Raw genomic sequence first — 18,064 nt, 5'->3', positions numbered from 1 at the left:
ATATTATCCTTACTAATTATAAAGAAGGTAAACTATAGTCTAAAGAACTTCTTAGTTATATAGCGTTAATTAGCTTTATATTCTTATACTAACCTAAGTAAAGTAATTTTAAGGTTATAAGTACCCTCTTACTTATCTAGCGCTTAGACTATATCTTTATACTAGAAATTTAGTATACTTACTATATAAAGGGCTAATTATACCTAATTAACTAGCTAGAAGACTAAGTTACTAACCTTACTACTAAAGTTAATAAGTACACTAAGTTAATTTATAAGAATATAAAGAACACTACTACCTTAGTAATAGCTATTAATAAGGCTAAGGTAGCTATAGTAGTATAAGGTAATATTAATAAGGCTATTAGAAAAAGCTTATATACTAAGGCTAAGAAGATTTACTAGTAAGTAGCCTAAATTAATAATATTAAGAAATAGATTAATACTATTAAAAATAAAGTTAAAAACCTTAACTATAAAGTAAATAATCTTAATACCTTTAATAAGTTTAAGGCTAGGGATTTTAAGTAGTTATAGAATTAAGTTACCTTACTTATAAAAATATTTTACTTTTAGTAAGAGATATATACTACTACCTAAAGCGTTATTAGTAATATAAGCTTAAGTAGTAAAAGTAATAAGTAACCTTACTTAGTAGAAGAACTTAGTAGCCTTATAGGCCTATAAGAAAAAAAGCGCTAGGCTAAGGCTATTAACCTAAGTAATAATAATAATAAGTAAATAGTAAGGTTAAAATATAAATAAATAACCTTAAGGTATAAGGCTATAATATAAGGGAGATAAGAAATAGTAGATATTACTTTCTTAATTAGCTCTTAAAGTATTTAGTAGAAGAAGATAAGGTCTTTTTAAGGGGGGGCACTTATTATAAGATAAGGTAGTAAGTGCCTATAGTTAGGAGATAAATAAATAGTAAGGACTAAATACCTAATATATATATAATATGTTATATATACCTTAGGTATATATCCCTTTAGTAGGTAACCTTTTATAGACAGAGGGTTAACTATAAATATACTTACTACCTATTACCTATCTTATTTTATATTACTTATTTAGCTTCTTATTATTATTTATCTTGCTTTACTGCTTTACTATTACGCTTTACCTTTACACTACGTTACTTTATAACACTACTGCAGCCTAGCTTTATCCTATTAGAACTATAACAGCTACTAAAAAGGCTATATTAATAAGTGCCTTATAAAGCTTAATACTACTAAGGAGAAGCGACTTATAATTAATATTATAGCGCTTTACTAGTTATATAAGTAACATAAGATCTATAAGATCTAATAGATATAAGGGGAAAATAACCTAGTAAATAGATTTATAAAGGTATTACCTAATAAAGCACTAAAGTAGTTAATTAACAGCAGTTAATTAGAGATATAGATAAATAGATAGGTTTTATATACGTAACTAGTTATATATATAAAAAGTATTAAATACTTTTTAGCCTTTTGTTTTTATTATGCTTTTAGGCCCTTTATAGATAACTAGAAAATAAGATAATTTATAGCACTTTAGAAGGTTACTAGTGTTATAATATTAACTATTGCCTAGATATTAGTAGTATAGATTAACGCTAAACGGCTGGAATAACTACAGCTAATTTACTATAGATCTACTAGATTTATAGGGATATTACGCAGTAGATGCGCTGCGTAATCCTATAATAGTTTCCTTTCCTTTACGCATAATTTAGAACCGGTATTTACCCCTATTATTTGTCACTTGCCTATTAATACGTATAGTTAACTATATCACCACCCTAGTGAAACTAACACTTATAAGACTTTACCTGTCTACTTATACTAAGCTAATAGAATATCTTCTTATGTAATCTTGTTATTTAGGGCGTTATTATAATTAAGAAGGAAATAGTAACTCTGGTTGTTATAGCTAAAATTAGTATTATAAGAATACTACTAGTCTGTTAAGGGATAGAAATTGCAGCCCTAGATTTCCTAGCAGATTCTATCCTTTATAAACTTTCTCTTTTTACTATAATCTTCCCTAGGTATAAGGTGTGTCTTTGTCTGTATGAGGATACGTAGGGCCTTTTTGCTCCTGAGATTGTGTACTGTTTTGTCTCCTGTTGCGTGTTGTGTAGCTGGTACCTCTATGGTGCTGACGTTCTAGGCAATATTTTTGGTGGAAGACATGCTTTTGGAGAAATGAGGCTTGATTTGAGCCTGCTATTGGCGTTATGGTCGAAGGTGCGCTTGACAAAGAGCGCCTGATGAAATGGGTGAGAGAGCAGTATTGAAGGCGTGAACTGAAAGTATAGAGTACTCTGTAGTAATTAAACATATTATGTGACCTACAAACACTCCTGTAACTAACTTGATTGGTTGGCCCCTCCTATATAAAGTTGTCGCACAGAATCGCTGTGCTAAGAGACATAATGCGTGAAGTACTGCCCGTAATTAACGGCGTCGTTTTTGCGACAAAAGTATATAGTAGTATAACTACTCTGTTCTAGCTTACATGCATACAGTAGCCTATATCTAGCCTAATTCTCTGTATCAGATAATGTTAGTGGAGTCAGAAGGTGTGCATAATCATTACAACACCTATCTTTGGTCTTAGTTGTATAAATAACCCTAAAATTATAATTTACGTCTAGAGAGTGTGAAATTCTGCACTTAAACCCAAAAAGAATCATGTCACCAAGAAGCCGGGGCGCCGTCCCGTCCGCAGACTGCACCCTACTGGCTGCCGTTACTCTGCTCCTCTCCTCATCAGGAGGCGGATCCGACGCAAACGTACTCGTCCTCGACCTCAACAGGCATCTGGAACAGGAAACCCCGCCCCTCGACGCCCATGCCCTGCCCGCGAGTCCCGCTTGCGCTGGAAAAACGACCAGAGGTTCGCGTGTCACTGCGTTCCCCTTGCCTCGATCCCCAAACCCACGACTCGGTGCGGGAATCGTTGCGCTTCCACTCGGGTTGATGCTCCTTGACGACGCGTATGGTGTCCTGCTGCATCTTCTCAATGATGTCTTTCAGCAACTCCTCCCGGCGCTGGACGGCGCTCCTGTCCTGCCCCTCATACACGTCTGGAAGCCGCCACTTGGGATAGACGTTCATGTGGGCTGACTGAACTACGGCGCCGTTTTCCAAGTTATCAAAGTAGTACTGACAGAGTCGGCACGGAGGCTTGCTGGTGGCAATGAACATGTCATCGTCCCAGTATTCATGTGGTTTTACCACCTTCTCCCGGACGAGGAAGTCCTGAAGGTGCACCTCGCAGTGGACGGTTTGCTTCACCGGCTTCTGCTCCAGTTTCTCTCGAATATGATCGTCCAGACCGTAGTCGCGGAGCTGCTCAATTTGGCTGGTGTACGCCTTAAAATTTCTGTCCGGGAAGGCTGCCAGGATCACGCCCTCGAGCGAAAGCGACTCTCCCGGCAGCAAGAGTCGTTTAGGGCGGCTGGAGGGGATATGCGTAACGGTGAAGCCGGTGAAGAGTTCTGGCCACTCTTTGCAGGCATCGACGATGCTGTCGGCTGCTTGACGGTACGAGTACAGCCGGCCAAGGTGGTGGCGGAACTGGCACCAAGCATACGAGGTGTCTGGATCGTCGGCACCGGCACCCTCGTTCATGGCCAGACTGAACCCTGAGCCTGGCGCCATTGCGCCTTGGATGGTTTTAAGAAGATTCACACAGTCTTTGAGAACTTTATGCTCTTTTTCGTCAGCACGTGTTTGTGTCGGTTCCCGCCCTTCTCTGCGCTTGTAACTGAGTGGCTAACTTACACCTCGACCTCGCGCTCGTATCAGACGGCATGTCGTGTGGAAAAGTGGCATTGGCCTCGATCAGCCTCAACCGTGCAACTAGTTGGGGTCCTTCAATCGATGTTAGTTCCATGTCAGCTCTGGGTCATTTGAATGCACTTGCCGCCATAAGTTGCCAAAGAATGACTACTCGCGATACAGGTACCAACGAAAGCAAGAATCTGCTTGAGATAAAAGCCGACCCTGGAGAAGTTGAACTCCAGAATGCGTCCAAGTACTTGCTTCTTCAATGTCTTCTCAGTGAGGCTTTCGGGATGTCTGCCGACAAAGTTGAGCAAGTCGCTGAGGAACTTCCGCGTGCTCTCGAGCTCCTGCTCCTTGCGATTGTTAGACGCGAAGAGGTATCCTGGCCCGTTGGCCGCCCTCAGGGCGACAAGGGCAGTAACGGTATCCCCTCCCTTCTCCGCGTCGCAGACCTGAGCAAGCTTGCACAGGAAGGACCTGAAAGGGGAGAGGATACGGTCGCCACGGGAGTCGCCGGACGAGTAGGTGACGTTATTCATCTTTTTACAGCTTTCGTTCACGGCACCAAACAGAGAAGAGAGATAGAACAGCTGGCGGTCTTTTTCATTTGTGTAAGCCATATTGAGGACGACTCGGCAGTTATGTTGGATATGATGAGCAGATGTTGGACAAGGTGAAAGAATAAGTTTGAATGGAATGAAGTCTGGTATTATCTCAATGGTTGCTGACTCGGAATCGCACATTCTTGGAGCCTTTTATAGACAACATCTCAGACATTTTATTACCAATTCCATATCTTCAAGCCATCAGCACAGCCGACTTGGGCATTTCTGCCTGTCTTGGGCAGACTCGAAGGACGTCGCGGTTGTTGGTTTCATGACGGGCGACCAACAGTCTCATCCATGCAGACCCCAACATAAGCTACGCGCCGCCGCACGGGGTCAAACTTGCGCAGAGCCTGGTCGGAACCCAGACAAAGTGTAAAAACGTACGCAACGATGCATCTCTCAAGACGCTCTCGCAGGTTCCACGCAGATATACCCAACTGGTTTTTTTTGTTTTGGGGACGAAGCGTGGAATATCACGGACTTGTAGGGAACTTCCTGTCCGGCCTCCCGCAGCCCCGTCTTCCCGGTCCTGCATCCCGCAAGCCACCCTTGGCAGACTGCGCAAGACACGACCAACAACCGTGATTTGGGAGGGATCCGGCCTCCGGATTGGCTCACGCGAAGACGGGTCACGGCAGTGGCACCCCCCCCTGTGGCCTCTTGTCAACAGCCAGCACGTCTTCCCTTGCGCGTTACCCACCAAGACCAGCCTGTAGGCGCGTGGGGGGTGACCGACGACGGCGTGCACTCCATATTCGGGCCGGATGCCTTCAAAGCCTGATTGAGGATCCCTGTTGAGCTGCCAGTCTCGGCTGGTAAGGCACTTTGCTACACGAGTCCGTCTTACTAGCAGTGCCGGCTCGCGAGGCGCACGAGTGAATTCCACGGGCGAAGGCTTGTGTCTTGATTCGAAGGAAACACAACGACAGGAAGCGTGCCATGAGCGGGGTTGAGGTCGTCGTTGGTTCACGGCCAGCAGAAAGGGTGGGTGTGAGGCCACTTGCAGCGAGCCAGGCAAACGGGCGCACCATTCCTGACCCCGCTTGACATTCTGATAGAATGAGGCCCCCGGGTCCCTTAGAAATATTTAAGTCTGCTTCCTCCACGGCTTCTGGAGTTTCCATCACCAAGACATGGCCTTGTATCTATCAAGTCTCGATTCTTCCTTGACCAACTCTGTTTCGCCATTACTTGGCTGTGCTCATTTCAACTCAACCCCTTTTCCGTATTCTTTTGAATTGGACTCGTAGCCACACCCGGGTAGTCCCCGAGGATCGGTTGCCATCACAACCGACCTGCCCGTTCAGACAAGGGCGAACCGCGACGGTGAGTGCAAAGGGCCAAACATCAAAGATTGGCCGTTGATACAAGCGAGACAATAGCTGCCAACCTGCCCCTGCGAGCAAAAGGATGAGTCGCAAGGGTAAAGAGCGCGAGCGTGACTACCGGCACGCCTTCAGGCCGGGAGCTGAAGACCCGGCCCTGTGGTCTCGCGAGGAAGACGAGGAGGCCGACTGGAATCACCAGCCAGACGGCCAGGCATGGGCGGTGGAGCCGAACCCAGCTCTCGACGAGTGGGCGGCGCTGCATCAGGCAACCAGCGCGACGACAAGCCAGTCCTTTGGTTACGGGCCAGGTCTATAGACGGCCGGCCAACCGCCAGACGAATCGCCGTATATGGATTTGCAGCAGGGTGCCGACTGTGATATCAGTGACTATATGCACACGGAATACCACTCGCTCCCTGGCCAACAGGACGAGCCCGCCTCGTCGTCCTCTCATTATTCTGATGCCCAGGAATACGAAGAACCCACCCCGGTTGCCGGGTCCTCCCGCGCCACGAAGCAAAAGCACAAGTCCAGTCCGTCCACAAAGAAGGCGTCCGCCAAGGGGTCGCCCCCCAAGCAGCCGGTCCAGTGCGACTGGGAGGGCTGCGGGAGATGGTTCCCGCGGCTTACCGAGTTGAGGTGAGATTCAACCACCAGAGCGAGCGAGCGCTTCACGGCCCCTGTTGCGGGCGGACCGGATGTTCTGCTAACGGCTCTTACAGAAAGCACGCCAAAAAGAACCACCTGCCGCCCTCGATCCCGTGCAAGGCCAGGAACGCCCCGACATTCCTCGGTATGCCCCCCTGCGAGATGATGTTCTACGAGAACAAGGATATGTACCGTCACGTCCGCAACGCGCACCCCTTGTTCGCCGCAGACTCGACCAACGGCATTCCGCCCGAAGGAGGTCCCTGTCCGGTGTGCCGCGAATGGATCGCGCGGGACGACAACCTGAAGCGCCACATCGACGAGCAGCACAAGGACATGCAGAGGAGGGGTCGCCAACGGTGTGGGTGACGGATATTCCGAGGAGGTCTTTCTATTTTTGTTTGTTCTTTTGTTCTGCTTTTGGTTCTTTGGATCTTTTCGCTTTTATCGGTCTTTCCAAGTGTGTTTGGTTTGCTTTCTCTTGTAACTCGCTGTTTCTCGGTTTGGATCGTCTTGTTCAAGGTCAAGGTAATATTAGTTTTGAATAATAGCTTTGCGCGTCATGAAACCTCACTCTTATTGACTGTCGTGGACATGATGTGCCGCGACAGACTTCTAAAGGGGTGGAAGAAGGGTTGGCCCTCATAAGTCAGGTGAGGTCCTCGGAGATCCGTACGAGCCAGGTCTCTGGTTCTTGAATGTCGTGCGGGAAAGACGCAAGATGTCACTGTCGGCGATTTTCGTTCAAACCCAGAGTTCGGCGGAGAAGGACCGGGTGCCTGCATTCTGTTGTGTTGTCGACACTCACGTGACCACTTTTAGCACCAGCTTCACCAGCTTCTTCACCTTGCCAGCCAGCAAGAAGTCTTTTCTTCTAGCTACAGATCACCAATACCACCATATACATGGTGCTCCTCCACACAACATGGCCGCCGAAATCCCTCACTTCGATGACATCTTTGGAGGCGCTGAGCGCGCCGTCGACTTTAGCCCCGTCGACAATCTGCCAGAGCTCCCGATGCCTGAGGAGAACGATGACCTAGCCACCATAGCCAATAAGTTGGCCGCCCTCGCCGCCTTGGTTGTGGCTGGCAAGAGCGTCGCCGTCCGCACGGGCTATTACCGTGGCAGCGCCTACACCACTCGCGATCCCGTCGAGCTCGCCCGTGCCTCGATGACCCCGCAAGAACTTCGGCAATTCAACGTGTGGGAGAAGGGGGCTCGCATGCCCGAATTTGACTTCGCACTCAATCGTAAGCCAATACGCAACACCGAAGCCAACCGCAAACGATATGAGCGCCGCGCCCGCGCTATGAACAAGATATGGAAGACGGACGTTGCAGTGGCGGAGAACGCCATGTGGGTCTCCACCAACCTCTCGTACGCCATCCCACTGCTCGTCGCCGTCGCCAAGATTGAGCTGGCCTAACAAGAGCTTATTGGCGGCCAACAGGAGCTCAGCTCCGTGGAGCTTGCCGAGATTCAGACCGCTCACCGCGCCGTCGCCACCGCCACCACCCGCTTGAATCATGTCAAGGAGCAGATGCGCCGTCTCACCACCAGCATCAACTCGAGCTGTGAGATTATGCAGGCGCGCGAGCACGCCCTTAAGCGCAAGATTAAGGGCTACAAGCCTAGACAGGGCATCCTCAACAACAACAACGTTGTCGGAGGATCAACGGGACGCGGGCCGACCCGTCATAGCCGAGGGCCGGATCCACTCCATCAGCGCGGGGCAACTCTGCCAGAACTAGTAGCTCCGATCCTTGCGAGCGACTCTTCTGGTCTCCCCTTCAAGAAACGAAGGAGATGATAGGGCTCAGTTAGAGTTCAGACATTTATTGATAGAGACAATGGGTACCCTCTATCTACAGCTTGTCATGCCTGCTACACACGACTTCCTCCATGACACGCCTAGTTTGATAGGTCTGAAATACCGCCCCCAAGACCTATGAGGCCATTTGATGTAATGCTTCCGCGTCTTCGGGCTGTACTGAGTAAAGCTAGCCCTTTCTTCCCCTTGTGTGATACTGTCACAGACAGTCTAGTATGCCTTGGCGTCGTCCTGGCTGCGCTTGTAAGCCTTGGCATTGTCTTGGGAAAGGTCGCGGTACGCCTTTGCGTTGTCCTGAGAAAGGTCGCGATAGGCCTTAGCATCGTCCTGGCTGCGCTTGTAGGCCTTCGCATCATCCGCGGAGAGATCACGGTAGGCCTTAGCATCATCTTGGCTGCGCTTGTAGGCCTTTGCGTCGTCCTGGCTGCGCTTGTAAGCCTTTGCGTCGTCTGCGGAGAGGTCGCGGTAGGCCTTGGCATCATCTTGGCTGCGCTTGTAGGCCTTTGCGTCGTCCTGGCTGCGCTTGTAGGCTTTGGCATCGTCCTGACCGCGCTTGTAAGCCTTCGCGTCATCTGCGGAGAGATCACGGTAGGCCTTGGCGTCATCCTGGCTGCGCTTGTAGGCTTTGGCATCATCTTGGCCGCGCTTGTAAGCCTTTGCGTCGTCTGCGGAGAGGTCGCGGTAGGCCTTCGCATCATCCTGGCTGCGCTTGTAGGCTTTGGCATCATCCTGGCTGCGCTTGTAAGCCTTTGCGTCGTCTGCGGAGAGGTCGCGGTAGGCCTTCGCATCATCCTGGCTGCGCTTGTAGGCTTTGGCATCATCCTGGCTGCGCTTGTAAGCCTTCGCGTCATCTGCGGAGAGATCACGGTAGGCCTTTGCGTTATCCTGGGAGAGGTCGCGGTAGGCCTTCGCATCGTCCTGGCTGCGCTTGTAGGCCTTGGCCTCGTCTTGAGACAGCGCTACATCTCTACCGGCTTTATGAACGGTTAGAAAAAACAATGCTCCAAGTTCCATCGTACAGTACCGGCAAGGGACCCGGGGCTTACAGAGAGTGGGGGCTGCGAGGGCAGCAATGGGGGCAATGAGAAGGAGGCTGGAGAACTTCATTTTGAAAAAGTGAATTTCTTTGTAATAATGGTTTCAAGCCTAGGAAGCGTGGATAGATGCTTAATGTTTGTGTGAGTGAGTTGAGATGAGGATGCTGTCCAGGAAATCCAGACTGGAGTGGTCGACGAAAACGGGATCATTTAAAGACATGAACAGATCATCTCAACTCCAAATCGCCATTAGATATCCCATGCGTGATTTTCCCAATACAACCTCAAGCTTACCAGCCTTCACTGGCTTGAATCTCGCGTCTATGCGTAGCACAGTCATAGAGAAAAACGACACGGAGACGTGATTTCTTACTCAGGCTGTACCACCACCCCGACGAACGAACGGAGACCACAAATGCATATCCCGCTTGAGACTGCCGAAGGGTGTCCGGAGTTTGAGGTTGGAACGCCGAGGCTCCTCACGACGGGTGGCGACTGACAGGTCGGAGACTAAAGCATTGGAGACCCGCTTCATGCACCTAGTCAGGTCTCGCTTCATGCACCCAGTCAGGCTTCGTCAGACTATGTGATTTTCTGACAAGGTAACTAATAAGATGACAGCTGCAGATCTGTAAGGCACCCTTAGTCAGCTAGCTGCAACTACAAACAGTAAGAGTTGACTCAGAATACTGAAGAGTAATAAGTGCTGTTGTCTAGAAGTTGGTCCGGCACGTCTTCAATCGCTTTCTGTTCGACATCAATCCGGACATTGCTGCTCCCGCAAGTGTCCAGTCCAAAATGAGTTGGCGGCGGCTTTGATCAAACGACTTACAATAACAACAACAACACATTGCGGCACCCCCAAGCCATGAACCTCCTCAAGTGGCATCTTAATCTGTCGTTTCGCGAGCCACGCTACGAGATCATGAATGAAGAGAACGACTCCGAAGCTGGGTCCGAGGATCAACTCCTCGCCGAGAAGGGATCAAGGCCGACGAGGCCGAGAGCCGGCGGTTTTCTCCATGGCCTCGGAGGGCCTTTCCTTTGGCTTCACGTACTGTTCCTTACCTTCTACTCGGCCTTGTTCTTCACTCTTGTGCTCGCCCGGCAGGGCCAGGAGCACGCATGCGCGGACGACCAGACCATGGTGTGGTGTAAGCTGCCCCCCCCCGGGATTTCTAACCACGTTTTGCTGACGGCTTGCCCCCCAGCGCCGGCTCGCGAGGCGCTCAGGCCGGAAAAGGTCCTTTTCGGCAACGAGATCCAGGACGATAACGTCTTTCGCGGACACCCGCGGCCGGAGCTCGACGCCGCCTGGAACACGCTCATACAGTACAGCAACGTCAAGGTCAAGGCCGAGGACCTCAGACGGATAAACCGCACGTCCGTCCGGCTGCACGACGAGTCCGGCGAGTTGACCGAGTACTACTGGAGCGGCCTCAACGTCCACCATCAGCTACATTGTCTGAAAATGGTACGGCAGGCGGTGTTTCCCGAGTACTATTTCAAAGGGAAGAAGCCGCCGCGGCATCTGGAGGGACACATTGACCACTGCATCGACAGTAAGGACATGCCTAACCTCAGTTACTTTGATTTCCTCTACATGGGCGATGAATGCTGACGTTGGCCGGTTTCGAGACATTCGCATGACGCTCATGTGCAAGGCGGACATCTCGCTCGGCTCCTACGACTGGGTGGATAACAACCGGAGGCCTCTCACCAACTTCCACACCGAGCACAGCTGCTACAACTGGGACCTTGTCAACAACTGGGCGCGAGACCACAGTTTCGACATGTACGACAACACCTCTCTGGTGCACCCCTTCCTCGGTACGTGTTTACAAGCCCTATCCCCTGTGCATACCATTGAGACGAGACTGGGACCTGGTATATTGACGCTTTACCCTTCTGTGTTGACAGGCAAATCCTACCCTCTCGATTCCGATGGCAAGTACATTTTCACAGAAGAGGTTGATCCTTTCGAGGGAAACAAGATCACGCCACCACCGGTTTAGGGGGCCCAAGGCACCCGAGGCACCTCTGAGCGTAGCATTTAGGGTAAACTTACTCTGTGGCCAGCCTGAGGACCTGAAGTGAACTAGAAACAAAGGGAGAAAAGTAGCCACTTCCCCTACTCTAGTTGCTGGACAAGAGGCCAGCTATGTATTTGATAATGAGAAACAAACAATACCATCGAGCGTTACCTAGCTTGCAAGCACGAGAGACCTCCATGACTGCATGGATTGTCCGAGTCTCTCCCAGCTGTTGACCCCTTGCGTACTGATCTTTTTTTGCCCATCTCCCAACTTCTGTTCAGACTGCTCAACTGCTCAGATAAGTGGTGAAATCAAACAAGACGACTCGGGCAATGGAGCTAGGAGCCTAGAGTTTGTAAATCACGTAGAGTCGCGTGACAAATGCCGTGGCTAAAGCTAAAGGCTTCCACGGTACGACGCATCAAAGACAGCACCTAGTCACATTCCTGTTCAAGAGTACTCCATTATACCAACTTAACCGAGGTTGCATATTACAGCCCGGTTCCCAACTCTAGCTTTTTTAACTTGACCCAACTCCCCCTAACTACCAAGCTAGCGGTATGACCCGTACGATTGATCGCTCAACTACGGGGGAGCTCGGTCTCCGCGTTACGTACAAATCGCCGGATAATATCTCTCTGGGATGTCACCAAGCGAGGCTCAGACCGTGGGCGGAGACTCTGGTTCCTCCCTCGCCCGGCGTTCCAGCTGGTTCATGCGCTCCTCGTCGTCGTTGTATTTCCTGAAAAGGAGGTAGAAGACGGGGGTCAGGAAGCCCATGATGCCGGCGAGGACGACGAACTGGTAAAAGACCTTGGTGTACGTCGATGTCGGCGACAGCGCGAAGCCGAGGAGCGCGCCGATGGAGCCGGTCAGCAGGTTCAGGGCCGATATGAAGCTCTTCATCGTGCTGGGGGCCTTTGTGTAGGCGAACTCGACCGCCGACACGAGCGCAAAGATCTCGGACAGGGCGGACAGGATGAAGATCGGCAGGATCCACAGGACGGACACCTGGTACTCGGGCTGCCTCATGACCACTGTGTAGCGGGATCCGTCAGCACACTCTCTTCTTTTCTTTTTCTTTTAACGGCTTCGAGGACGTTATGTGTTCGGCTTACTGTGTTGGGTCCCCGCTGCAAAGGCAACTGCTCCGGCCAAGGCGGCAAAACCAAAGGAGATGCGCGTGACTGGTCGAAAGGCGATGCCGAACTTGCGTAGGGTCGGGTAGATGACATAGTCGCTGCATAGTGTCAAAACCTCTGTTCGCTACGGCTTTGGCCTTGGGGCCGGAAGGGCGTGGTGCACTCACAGCAATGGAATCAGGATGAGAATCGTCACGGGGTTGAAGCCGCCCACTAGGATTCATGTTAGACCTCTTCTCATACCGCTAGGCCCGATATCCGCTCTGAAAACGTACTGAAGTCGTTGGGCAGCCCATAAGTGTTTGTCCTGGCTGCCAAACTGATGGTATTGCCGCTTGTTTGGCCTATGCAGACCCAGAATATCGGACTAAATGGATTGTGAGACTCGAATCATTCGCAAGTGGTAGTTTTTGATGTTGGAAGTCTTACAGGAATGCGCTAGATGAGGAAGGGGAAACCATTAGTTCTGGACCGGCTCGCGGCTCGCAGCAGACAGACTCACAACACACGACACGCCACTAGGGCTACTTTGATTTCCTCGATGAAATGATCGTTCCACGGCACGCTGGCGTTGCCGTGCTGGGCAAGGTAAGACGGCTTCGCCTTGTCCATGTCCCAGTGCTTCATGCCAACCCAGACGGCCTTGAATGCCCTGGGTATATCGGACCCTCGGGGCGGAACCATGACTACAAAGCGTTTAGTTTTTGCTCTCGCATCCAATCGAGGGCACGTCGTGAGGGCTGACCGTATGTGTTTCGGCCGGCAACGAGCACGCCGAGGGCGGCAACGTAAAAGCCTAGGGCCATGAGGAAAGTCGCCCAGAACCCGACTTCATATTCGATCCACTGCAGAAAGTTTCAGCGAGACCGAACTGTATCGCTTACATGAACACGCCTTACCGTTGCCAATAGCATGGAACTGGATCCGATGTTGATGAGCCTGTCTCTCATTAGCCACGAGACCACAAGCCATCCAGTTTCTGGTGCTTGCTTGCCAGTAATATGTGCTGAAGATGTTCTGAATCGTGACGTCGGGGTCGAGAATGACCCGTTCACCACCCTTGAGGGTCTTGATTCTTCGTGACTTGCCAGAGTACTGGTCCGCGATTAAAGGCCCCACATTGCTCTTGATACCACCGGTGCTGTTACCAATGATCAATAATTGTTTTGATAGTATGTATCGGCACACACCAAGACTGAGGGGGGCGATTACCCTAAACCTATGACAAACAGGGCCACCAGTAAGCCTGGAAGGCCAGCGCCCGCCTTCAAGGCAACCGGTAGAGATGTTGCAAAGAGGATGATGAAGCCGAAAGTCGATATTCTGAGAAAAGCATTATTAGGCATTCCGCGTTGTGCGCTGTTGGAGAACAAGGGTAAAGAATTCGAATAGGGGTGTGTGTTCACATACATGGCACCGAGGCATATTGTCTTGAATCTGCCCAGCCAGCTGTCGGCAATGATGGCGCCAAACAAGGGAGTAAGGAAGCACCAGAACTCAAAGATGAAGCCTATGCCTGTCGCGATTGCTTGGCCCTGTACACGTCTCAAGTGAGTAAGTGTCCTCAAGGCCCCATAAAAGATGGGTATATCATGTTGGCCCAGTTCGTGGGCGTGGGGTTGGGGGTGTTTTCTCTCTCTCTCTCTCTCTCTCTCTCTCTCTCACTCTCTTACCTTGCCCAGGGCTCCAGGGCGGAAGTCGGTCCCTCTGTGGCGACCATCAGTGAAGGGGTGTTCAACATAGTTTTCTTTTTCCCCCAGACATTAAAAGTAAGCACTAGTCCAAGTTTGGTTCAAGCGAGGTGGTTGCTGCAGGATGTGTTTGCAGTCGGAAGGGGAAAACAGCTACTCACGCAGAGGCCCAGTCAAGCAGCGGAAAGCAAACCTCTCAGCGACCTCGGCGGCCCCGACGAGGTAGATGGCAATGGAGACCCGATCGGCCACACGCCTCAAGGTCGCCAGCTCCTCGTCGTTGGGAGACTGGCCATCCTCGCCCTCGGACAAGGAGACGGCTTGCGGCAAGGGCTCTTGGGCGGTGCTCTTTTCATCCTGCGTCGCATCCGCGGGAGGTGGATTCTGTGAGGCCATGACTGTGTGCAATGATTATATTATCCCGAAAGTTCCTCGAGACGAACGGACACTCGAGAGAAGGCGAGCAGTCGAAAACCCACTCAGCTGATCTGGCTTTTTAAGTCTTATGTGGCGGCCGGAAGCTAAGAGACAAGATACGGTACGGGCCGCCGCTCCAATTATCTAGTAGAAACGAAAGCACGATGGGTGTTTGACGGTCACCGCAACTGATGGGCGGATCCTTACCCGGGGAAGCGATTCCGCGTGGAATCACCTTTTGGCGTTACCTGGCGTCCCTGCGGCGTCCCTTGCAACGTGACAACCCTTGTGGGTCTGCGTACTTTGACCTTCCGTATCAGGAAACGGTTTTGTTTGTTCTCCTCGCGAGGCGGAAACCCCATGTTCGGCCATCCATTATTCCCCCATGATATGATGGGGAGTCTGGCACTCGGCGGAGCAGCCCCTTCAGGCTTCGCGGCCAACGGAACCCAATCGGAGTAAGTCGGAGGCCGTTTGAGCTGCACCCTTGCTGGGCCAATCGGACCCGTCGTCCGTGACACAATGCCATCAGGAAATGTCGTTCAAGCCGACCAGCTTGTTGAGTGTTGGGCATACTTATGCTATGTTCTTCCACCTGTCTTAGACATCATCCTGCACCTGTGCGAACTCAAGAAGAGATCACCTTGGGCTGACCACCCACCGTTGTCGTGGCACTCATGACACAATATCGTTTACGCTGATCAGAGCACCTTGAGAGGAGCCAGCCTTGTGTTCGGACTTTAGTGCTGACCAGATGCTACCCACAGTACCACCGGGCAGTGATATGGTATTAGGCTGACGTCGAGCACGACATGCCAGGTTAGTTGATATATCATACACTTGGCAAACCTTGTCCTAGCAGAGACTTGCCAGCCAGCGAGCGCTGATCAAAAGACCATCTCTAGATCTCTCATGGACCCACCTAGCGGCCGCCCTGGCAGGCACTCGATAGGTGGGTTGAAGCGGCATGAGACCCTCTCTGCTAGATTAAATCAAGCCTGCGACAGCTATCAACTACGCGAGATAGGTGCCAGGCCATGATAAACGCCACTAGTGGCCATGCCACCTAGATTCCGGCTTTGGGTAGGTAGTATTGGAGGCGGATAGAAGATGTTTGGTGGTTCTAGGCCATAAGGGGGTTGCATATGGGGGTCCAGTATAACATATGCGAAGTACATACATACTTTGTACGGATATGGTAAGGGGCCCGGTGTGGATAACTCGACGACTTGCATACGACCCCGCAACACCACAGCGTGTCAGTGGTTGTTGACATCTTCGCGTGGCTGCAGTAGGCGCGTACAGACATGCTACATGGTGCAATGATGCATCAGTTTGCCCGACGATGCGACTCGGGGTTCCTATGCCTAGTCAAGAGGCTGCTGGATATGTCCAAGATCGCGCGACCTGCTAATGTGAAAATGTCTTGGATGGCCAGTGGCAACATCTCAGCCTTCATGTTCGAGGTTGACTAGATCTATGCCGTTCTTCTTCATTGCCAAATCAGCCTTCCTTTGATCCCAACACGCCCATCCCGTCCGTCCTTTTTTCCTTGCTGACTTCGCCCCGAACCCTGAGCCCAGACCTAGACCCCTAGACCATGGACCGAAACAGTGCATCCTCCGTTGCCGACGAGAATGACTGGACCAATGTGACCGACCCGAAAGAGAAGAAGAAGATCCAGAACCGCATCGCGCAGCGTGTCCATCGTATGTCTGCCTGGCGGTTCCCGCTCGGAATCCGCGGTGGCGCCAGCCATGTTTACTGACGGTCGAGGGCAGGTGAGAAGCTCAAGCGGCGCCTCCGAGAGCTTGAAGATCTGGCCGAGGAGAAGGAAAGCAGGAAGCTGGCCGAGGAACAGGGACGCAAGAGGAGATTTTCAATGAGCGTGCCCCTGACGCCGGGAGCACAGTCCATGGTGTTGCCGGCTTCCTGCCCATCCAGCATTTCTTTCGGCCCCGCCGGGGCGCTGGAGAGCCTCACGCCGCCCGTGTCCCAACACATCGAGACCATGTGGCGTGTCTTGAACGAGATACTTCACGATCGCCCACAAGCAGACAGCCCCGGCCAGAGCACGAGCATCACGGGACCGACAGACGCTCGAGAAGAGCCCGCACCGACGTATCCAGACTGGCGGGCCCCTGCTCTAGTAGCAGGTCCGGAGACGGGCTCGGACAACGGGTTCGACCTCGCCGCTCTCGCCAAGGGGGGACTGTCTCCCGCGCAGGACGGCAATCTCTCCATGCCTGATCTCGATTATTTTCCGTTCCCCGGCGGCACCAGCGACGGCGACGACAGAGTCGTCGGGGACTTTGGCGATATTAACAGACCCGGTTCGGCCTACGCATCTTTGCCGCCCGGGCTCCCGGGCAGCGACGCGCCGTTGATCGAGAGGCTGAACTGCCTGCGGCAGTATGCGGGAGCGCTGGGTTTCAGCAGCCTCGACGCGGCCCTGTCGTCGTACTACACGGCCGACCTGAGCAAGTCGCCGACGCTATTCAACGAGCAGTGTCTGAGCCGCAGCCGGCGGCTGCCCAGCCTTCTCTCCGAGATCAGGAGGCATTCCAAGGGCTGGAACAAGCTGGGGCAGGCCGGGTACACGGAAGAGACGCTGCGGAGCGCCGAAGACATCTACGTGGAGGAGTTCAAGCAGGCGGGGGTCGACGTGCACTTGCAGCTCGCAGACGTCGTCGCGGGCGAGGAGTTGACGATGGACCTTGTGCCCAAGGCCCTCGTGGTTTTGCAGAACAAGTTTCCTCACCTTTGGGCCTTGATCACGAGCCTCGCCACGGACGTCGCGGCGCCCGGAGAGCAGCAGCAGCAGCAGCAGCATCCGTACACGGTGTTCGCAACCGTCATGACGTTATGCTGCCCCAGCAGGCCCCTCCCCCGCGGCGTGCTCGCATTCCATCAGTACCACGAAGTGCCGTGATCGATTGGTTGCTGCGCCAGCGGCTAGGTGCATGGCGGCTTCGTACAACGGCGAGTAGGAAGGACCACGGGGAAAACATATGTATTCGTAGGCATAAGCATGGGTCTCTCTGGTGGGGACCGAACGGAAGGCTATGGGGGGCTCTTTGTACATACCTAGTATAAGCTGAATGATTAAGACAAATTGGTCATCTACATCTTGCATTAAACCGCCCGGCCGCCCTCGCAGCTCTGGGCGGCTGATCCCCACGTCTGTGTCTAGCTTACTTCCGTCTGACTGGCTTAACCCCCGCCTTGCTATGCATACTACGTTGATATACGCGTCTGACTGTGCTGCCCCCAGTAAGGCTGATGAAAGCCTATGTGTCATGTGCGAGGGGCATTATCATCTGATAGTAGCGTCGCATCTTGGCGCTATTCGGACAGCTTCCTCTCCCGGCTTGGCTTGGGCTTGTCTACATTGGAGGGGGGACTAGATGCTGTGCCATGCTTTGAGAGGAGATGTGCGCACGCAATCCGCGTCTTGCCTTCTCTCCTCCTCCCTCTCTCTCTTTTTTTTCCTTTCCTTTTTTTCTTCTCCCCTCTTCGGGGTGGCAATCGACAAC

The 18,064-nt window shown here is 51.7% G+C and overlaps 8 protein-coding genes across 8 annotated transcripts; 5 read left to right on the top strand and 3 right to left on the bottom strand.

Annotated features, from left to right (window-relative positions):
• Window positions 1-2,767: 2,767 nt before the first annotated feature.
• GLRG_05288 (uncharacterized protein) lies at window positions 2,768-4,407 on the bottom strand (the record flags this gene model as incomplete). Its single annotated transcript, XM_008095973.1, has 3 exons — window positions 2,768-3,705; window positions 3,785-3,862; window positions 3,969-4,407. The coding sequence occupies 3 exons, from the start codon at window positions 4,405-4,407 to the stop codon at window positions 2,768-2,770; spliced, it is 1,455 nt and encodes a 484-aa protein (XP_008094164.1).
• Window positions 4,408-5,805: 1,398 nt separating this feature from the next.
• GLRG_05287 (uncharacterized protein) lies at window positions 5,806-6,039 on the top strand (the record flags this gene model as incomplete). Its single annotated transcript, XM_008095972.1, has 1 exon — window positions 5,806-6,039. One exon carries the CDS (start codon window positions 5,806-5,808, stop codon window positions 6,037-6,039), a length of 234 nt encoding a protein of 77 aa, XP_008094163.1.
• A 33-nt stretch (window positions 6,040-6,072) lies between these two features.
• Window positions 6,073-6,740, top strand: GLRG_05286 (uncharacterized protein; the record flags this gene model as incomplete). Its single annotated transcript, XM_008095971.1, has 2 exons — window positions 6,073-6,362; window positions 6,446-6,740. 2 exons carry the CDS (start codon window positions 6,073-6,075, stop codon window positions 6,738-6,740), a joined length of 585 nt encoding a protein of 194 aa, XP_008094162.1.
• A 556-nt stretch (window positions 6,741-7,296) lies between these two features.
• On the top strand, window positions 7,297-8,184 carry GLRG_05285 (uncharacterized protein; the record flags this gene model as incomplete). Its single annotated transcript, XM_008095970.1, has 2 exons — window positions 7,297-7,770; window positions 7,825-8,184. The coding sequence occupies 2 exons, from the start codon at window positions 7,297-7,299 to the stop codon at window positions 8,182-8,184; spliced, it is 834 nt and encodes a 277-aa protein (XP_008094161.1).
• A 231-nt stretch (window positions 8,185-8,415) lies between these two features.
• Window positions 8,416-9,312, bottom strand: GLRG_05284 (uncharacterized protein; the record flags this gene model as incomplete). The annotated part of the gene is made up of 2 exons (XM_008095969.1): window positions 8,416-9,179; window positions 9,252-9,312. 2 exons carry the CDS (start codon window positions 9,310-9,312, stop codon window positions 8,416-8,418), a joined length of 825 nt encoding a protein of 274 aa, XP_008094160.1.
• A 798-nt stretch (window positions 9,313-10,110) lies between these two features.
• GLRG_05283 (uncharacterized protein) lies at window positions 10,111-11,257 on the top strand (the record flags this gene model as incomplete). Its single annotated transcript, XM_008095968.1, has 4 exons — window positions 10,111-10,396; window positions 10,454-10,804; window positions 10,881-11,072; window positions 11,163-11,257. The coding sequence occupies 4 exons, from the start codon at window positions 10,111-10,113 to the stop codon at window positions 11,255-11,257; spliced, it is 924 nt and encodes a 307-aa protein (XP_008094159.1).
• A 681-nt stretch (window positions 11,258-11,938) lies between these two features.
• GLRG_05282 (POT family protein) lies at window positions 11,939-14,507 on the bottom strand (the record flags this gene model as incomplete). Its single annotated transcript, XM_008095967.1, has 12 exons — window positions 11,939-12,315; window positions 12,397-12,518; window positions 12,588-12,633; window positions 12,696-12,787; window positions 12,923-13,106; window positions 13,166-13,265; window positions 13,320-13,359; window positions 13,415-13,561; window positions 13,633-13,743; window positions 13,831-13,955; window positions 14,094-14,167; window positions 14,273-14,507. The coding sequence occupies 12 exons, from the start codon at window positions 14,505-14,507 to the stop codon at window positions 11,939-11,941; spliced, it is 1,653 nt and encodes a 550-aa protein (XP_008094158.1).
• A 1,442-nt stretch (window positions 14,508-15,949) lies between these two features.
• On the top strand, window positions 15,950-17,460 carry GLRG_05281 (uncharacterized protein; the record flags this gene model as incomplete). Its single annotated transcript, XM_008095966.1, has 3 exons — window positions 15,950-15,994; window positions 16,126-16,237; window positions 16,310-17,460. 3 exons carry the CDS (start codon window positions 15,950-15,952, stop codon window positions 17,458-17,460), a joined length of 1,308 nt encoding a protein of 435 aa, XP_008094157.1.
• Window positions 17,461-18,064: the final 604 nt, after the last annotated feature.

Source organism: Colletotrichum graminicola (assembly GCF_000149035.1).
Source record: "Colletotrichum graminicola M1.001 genomic scaffold supercont1.17, whole genome shotgun sequence".
Classification (NCBI taxonomy): domain Eukaryota; kingdom Fungi; phylum Ascomycota; class Sordariomycetes; order Glomerellales; family Glomerellaceae; genus Colletotrichum; species Colletotrichum graminicola.
This window is presented reverse-complemented; position numbering and strand designations above follow the sequence as displayed.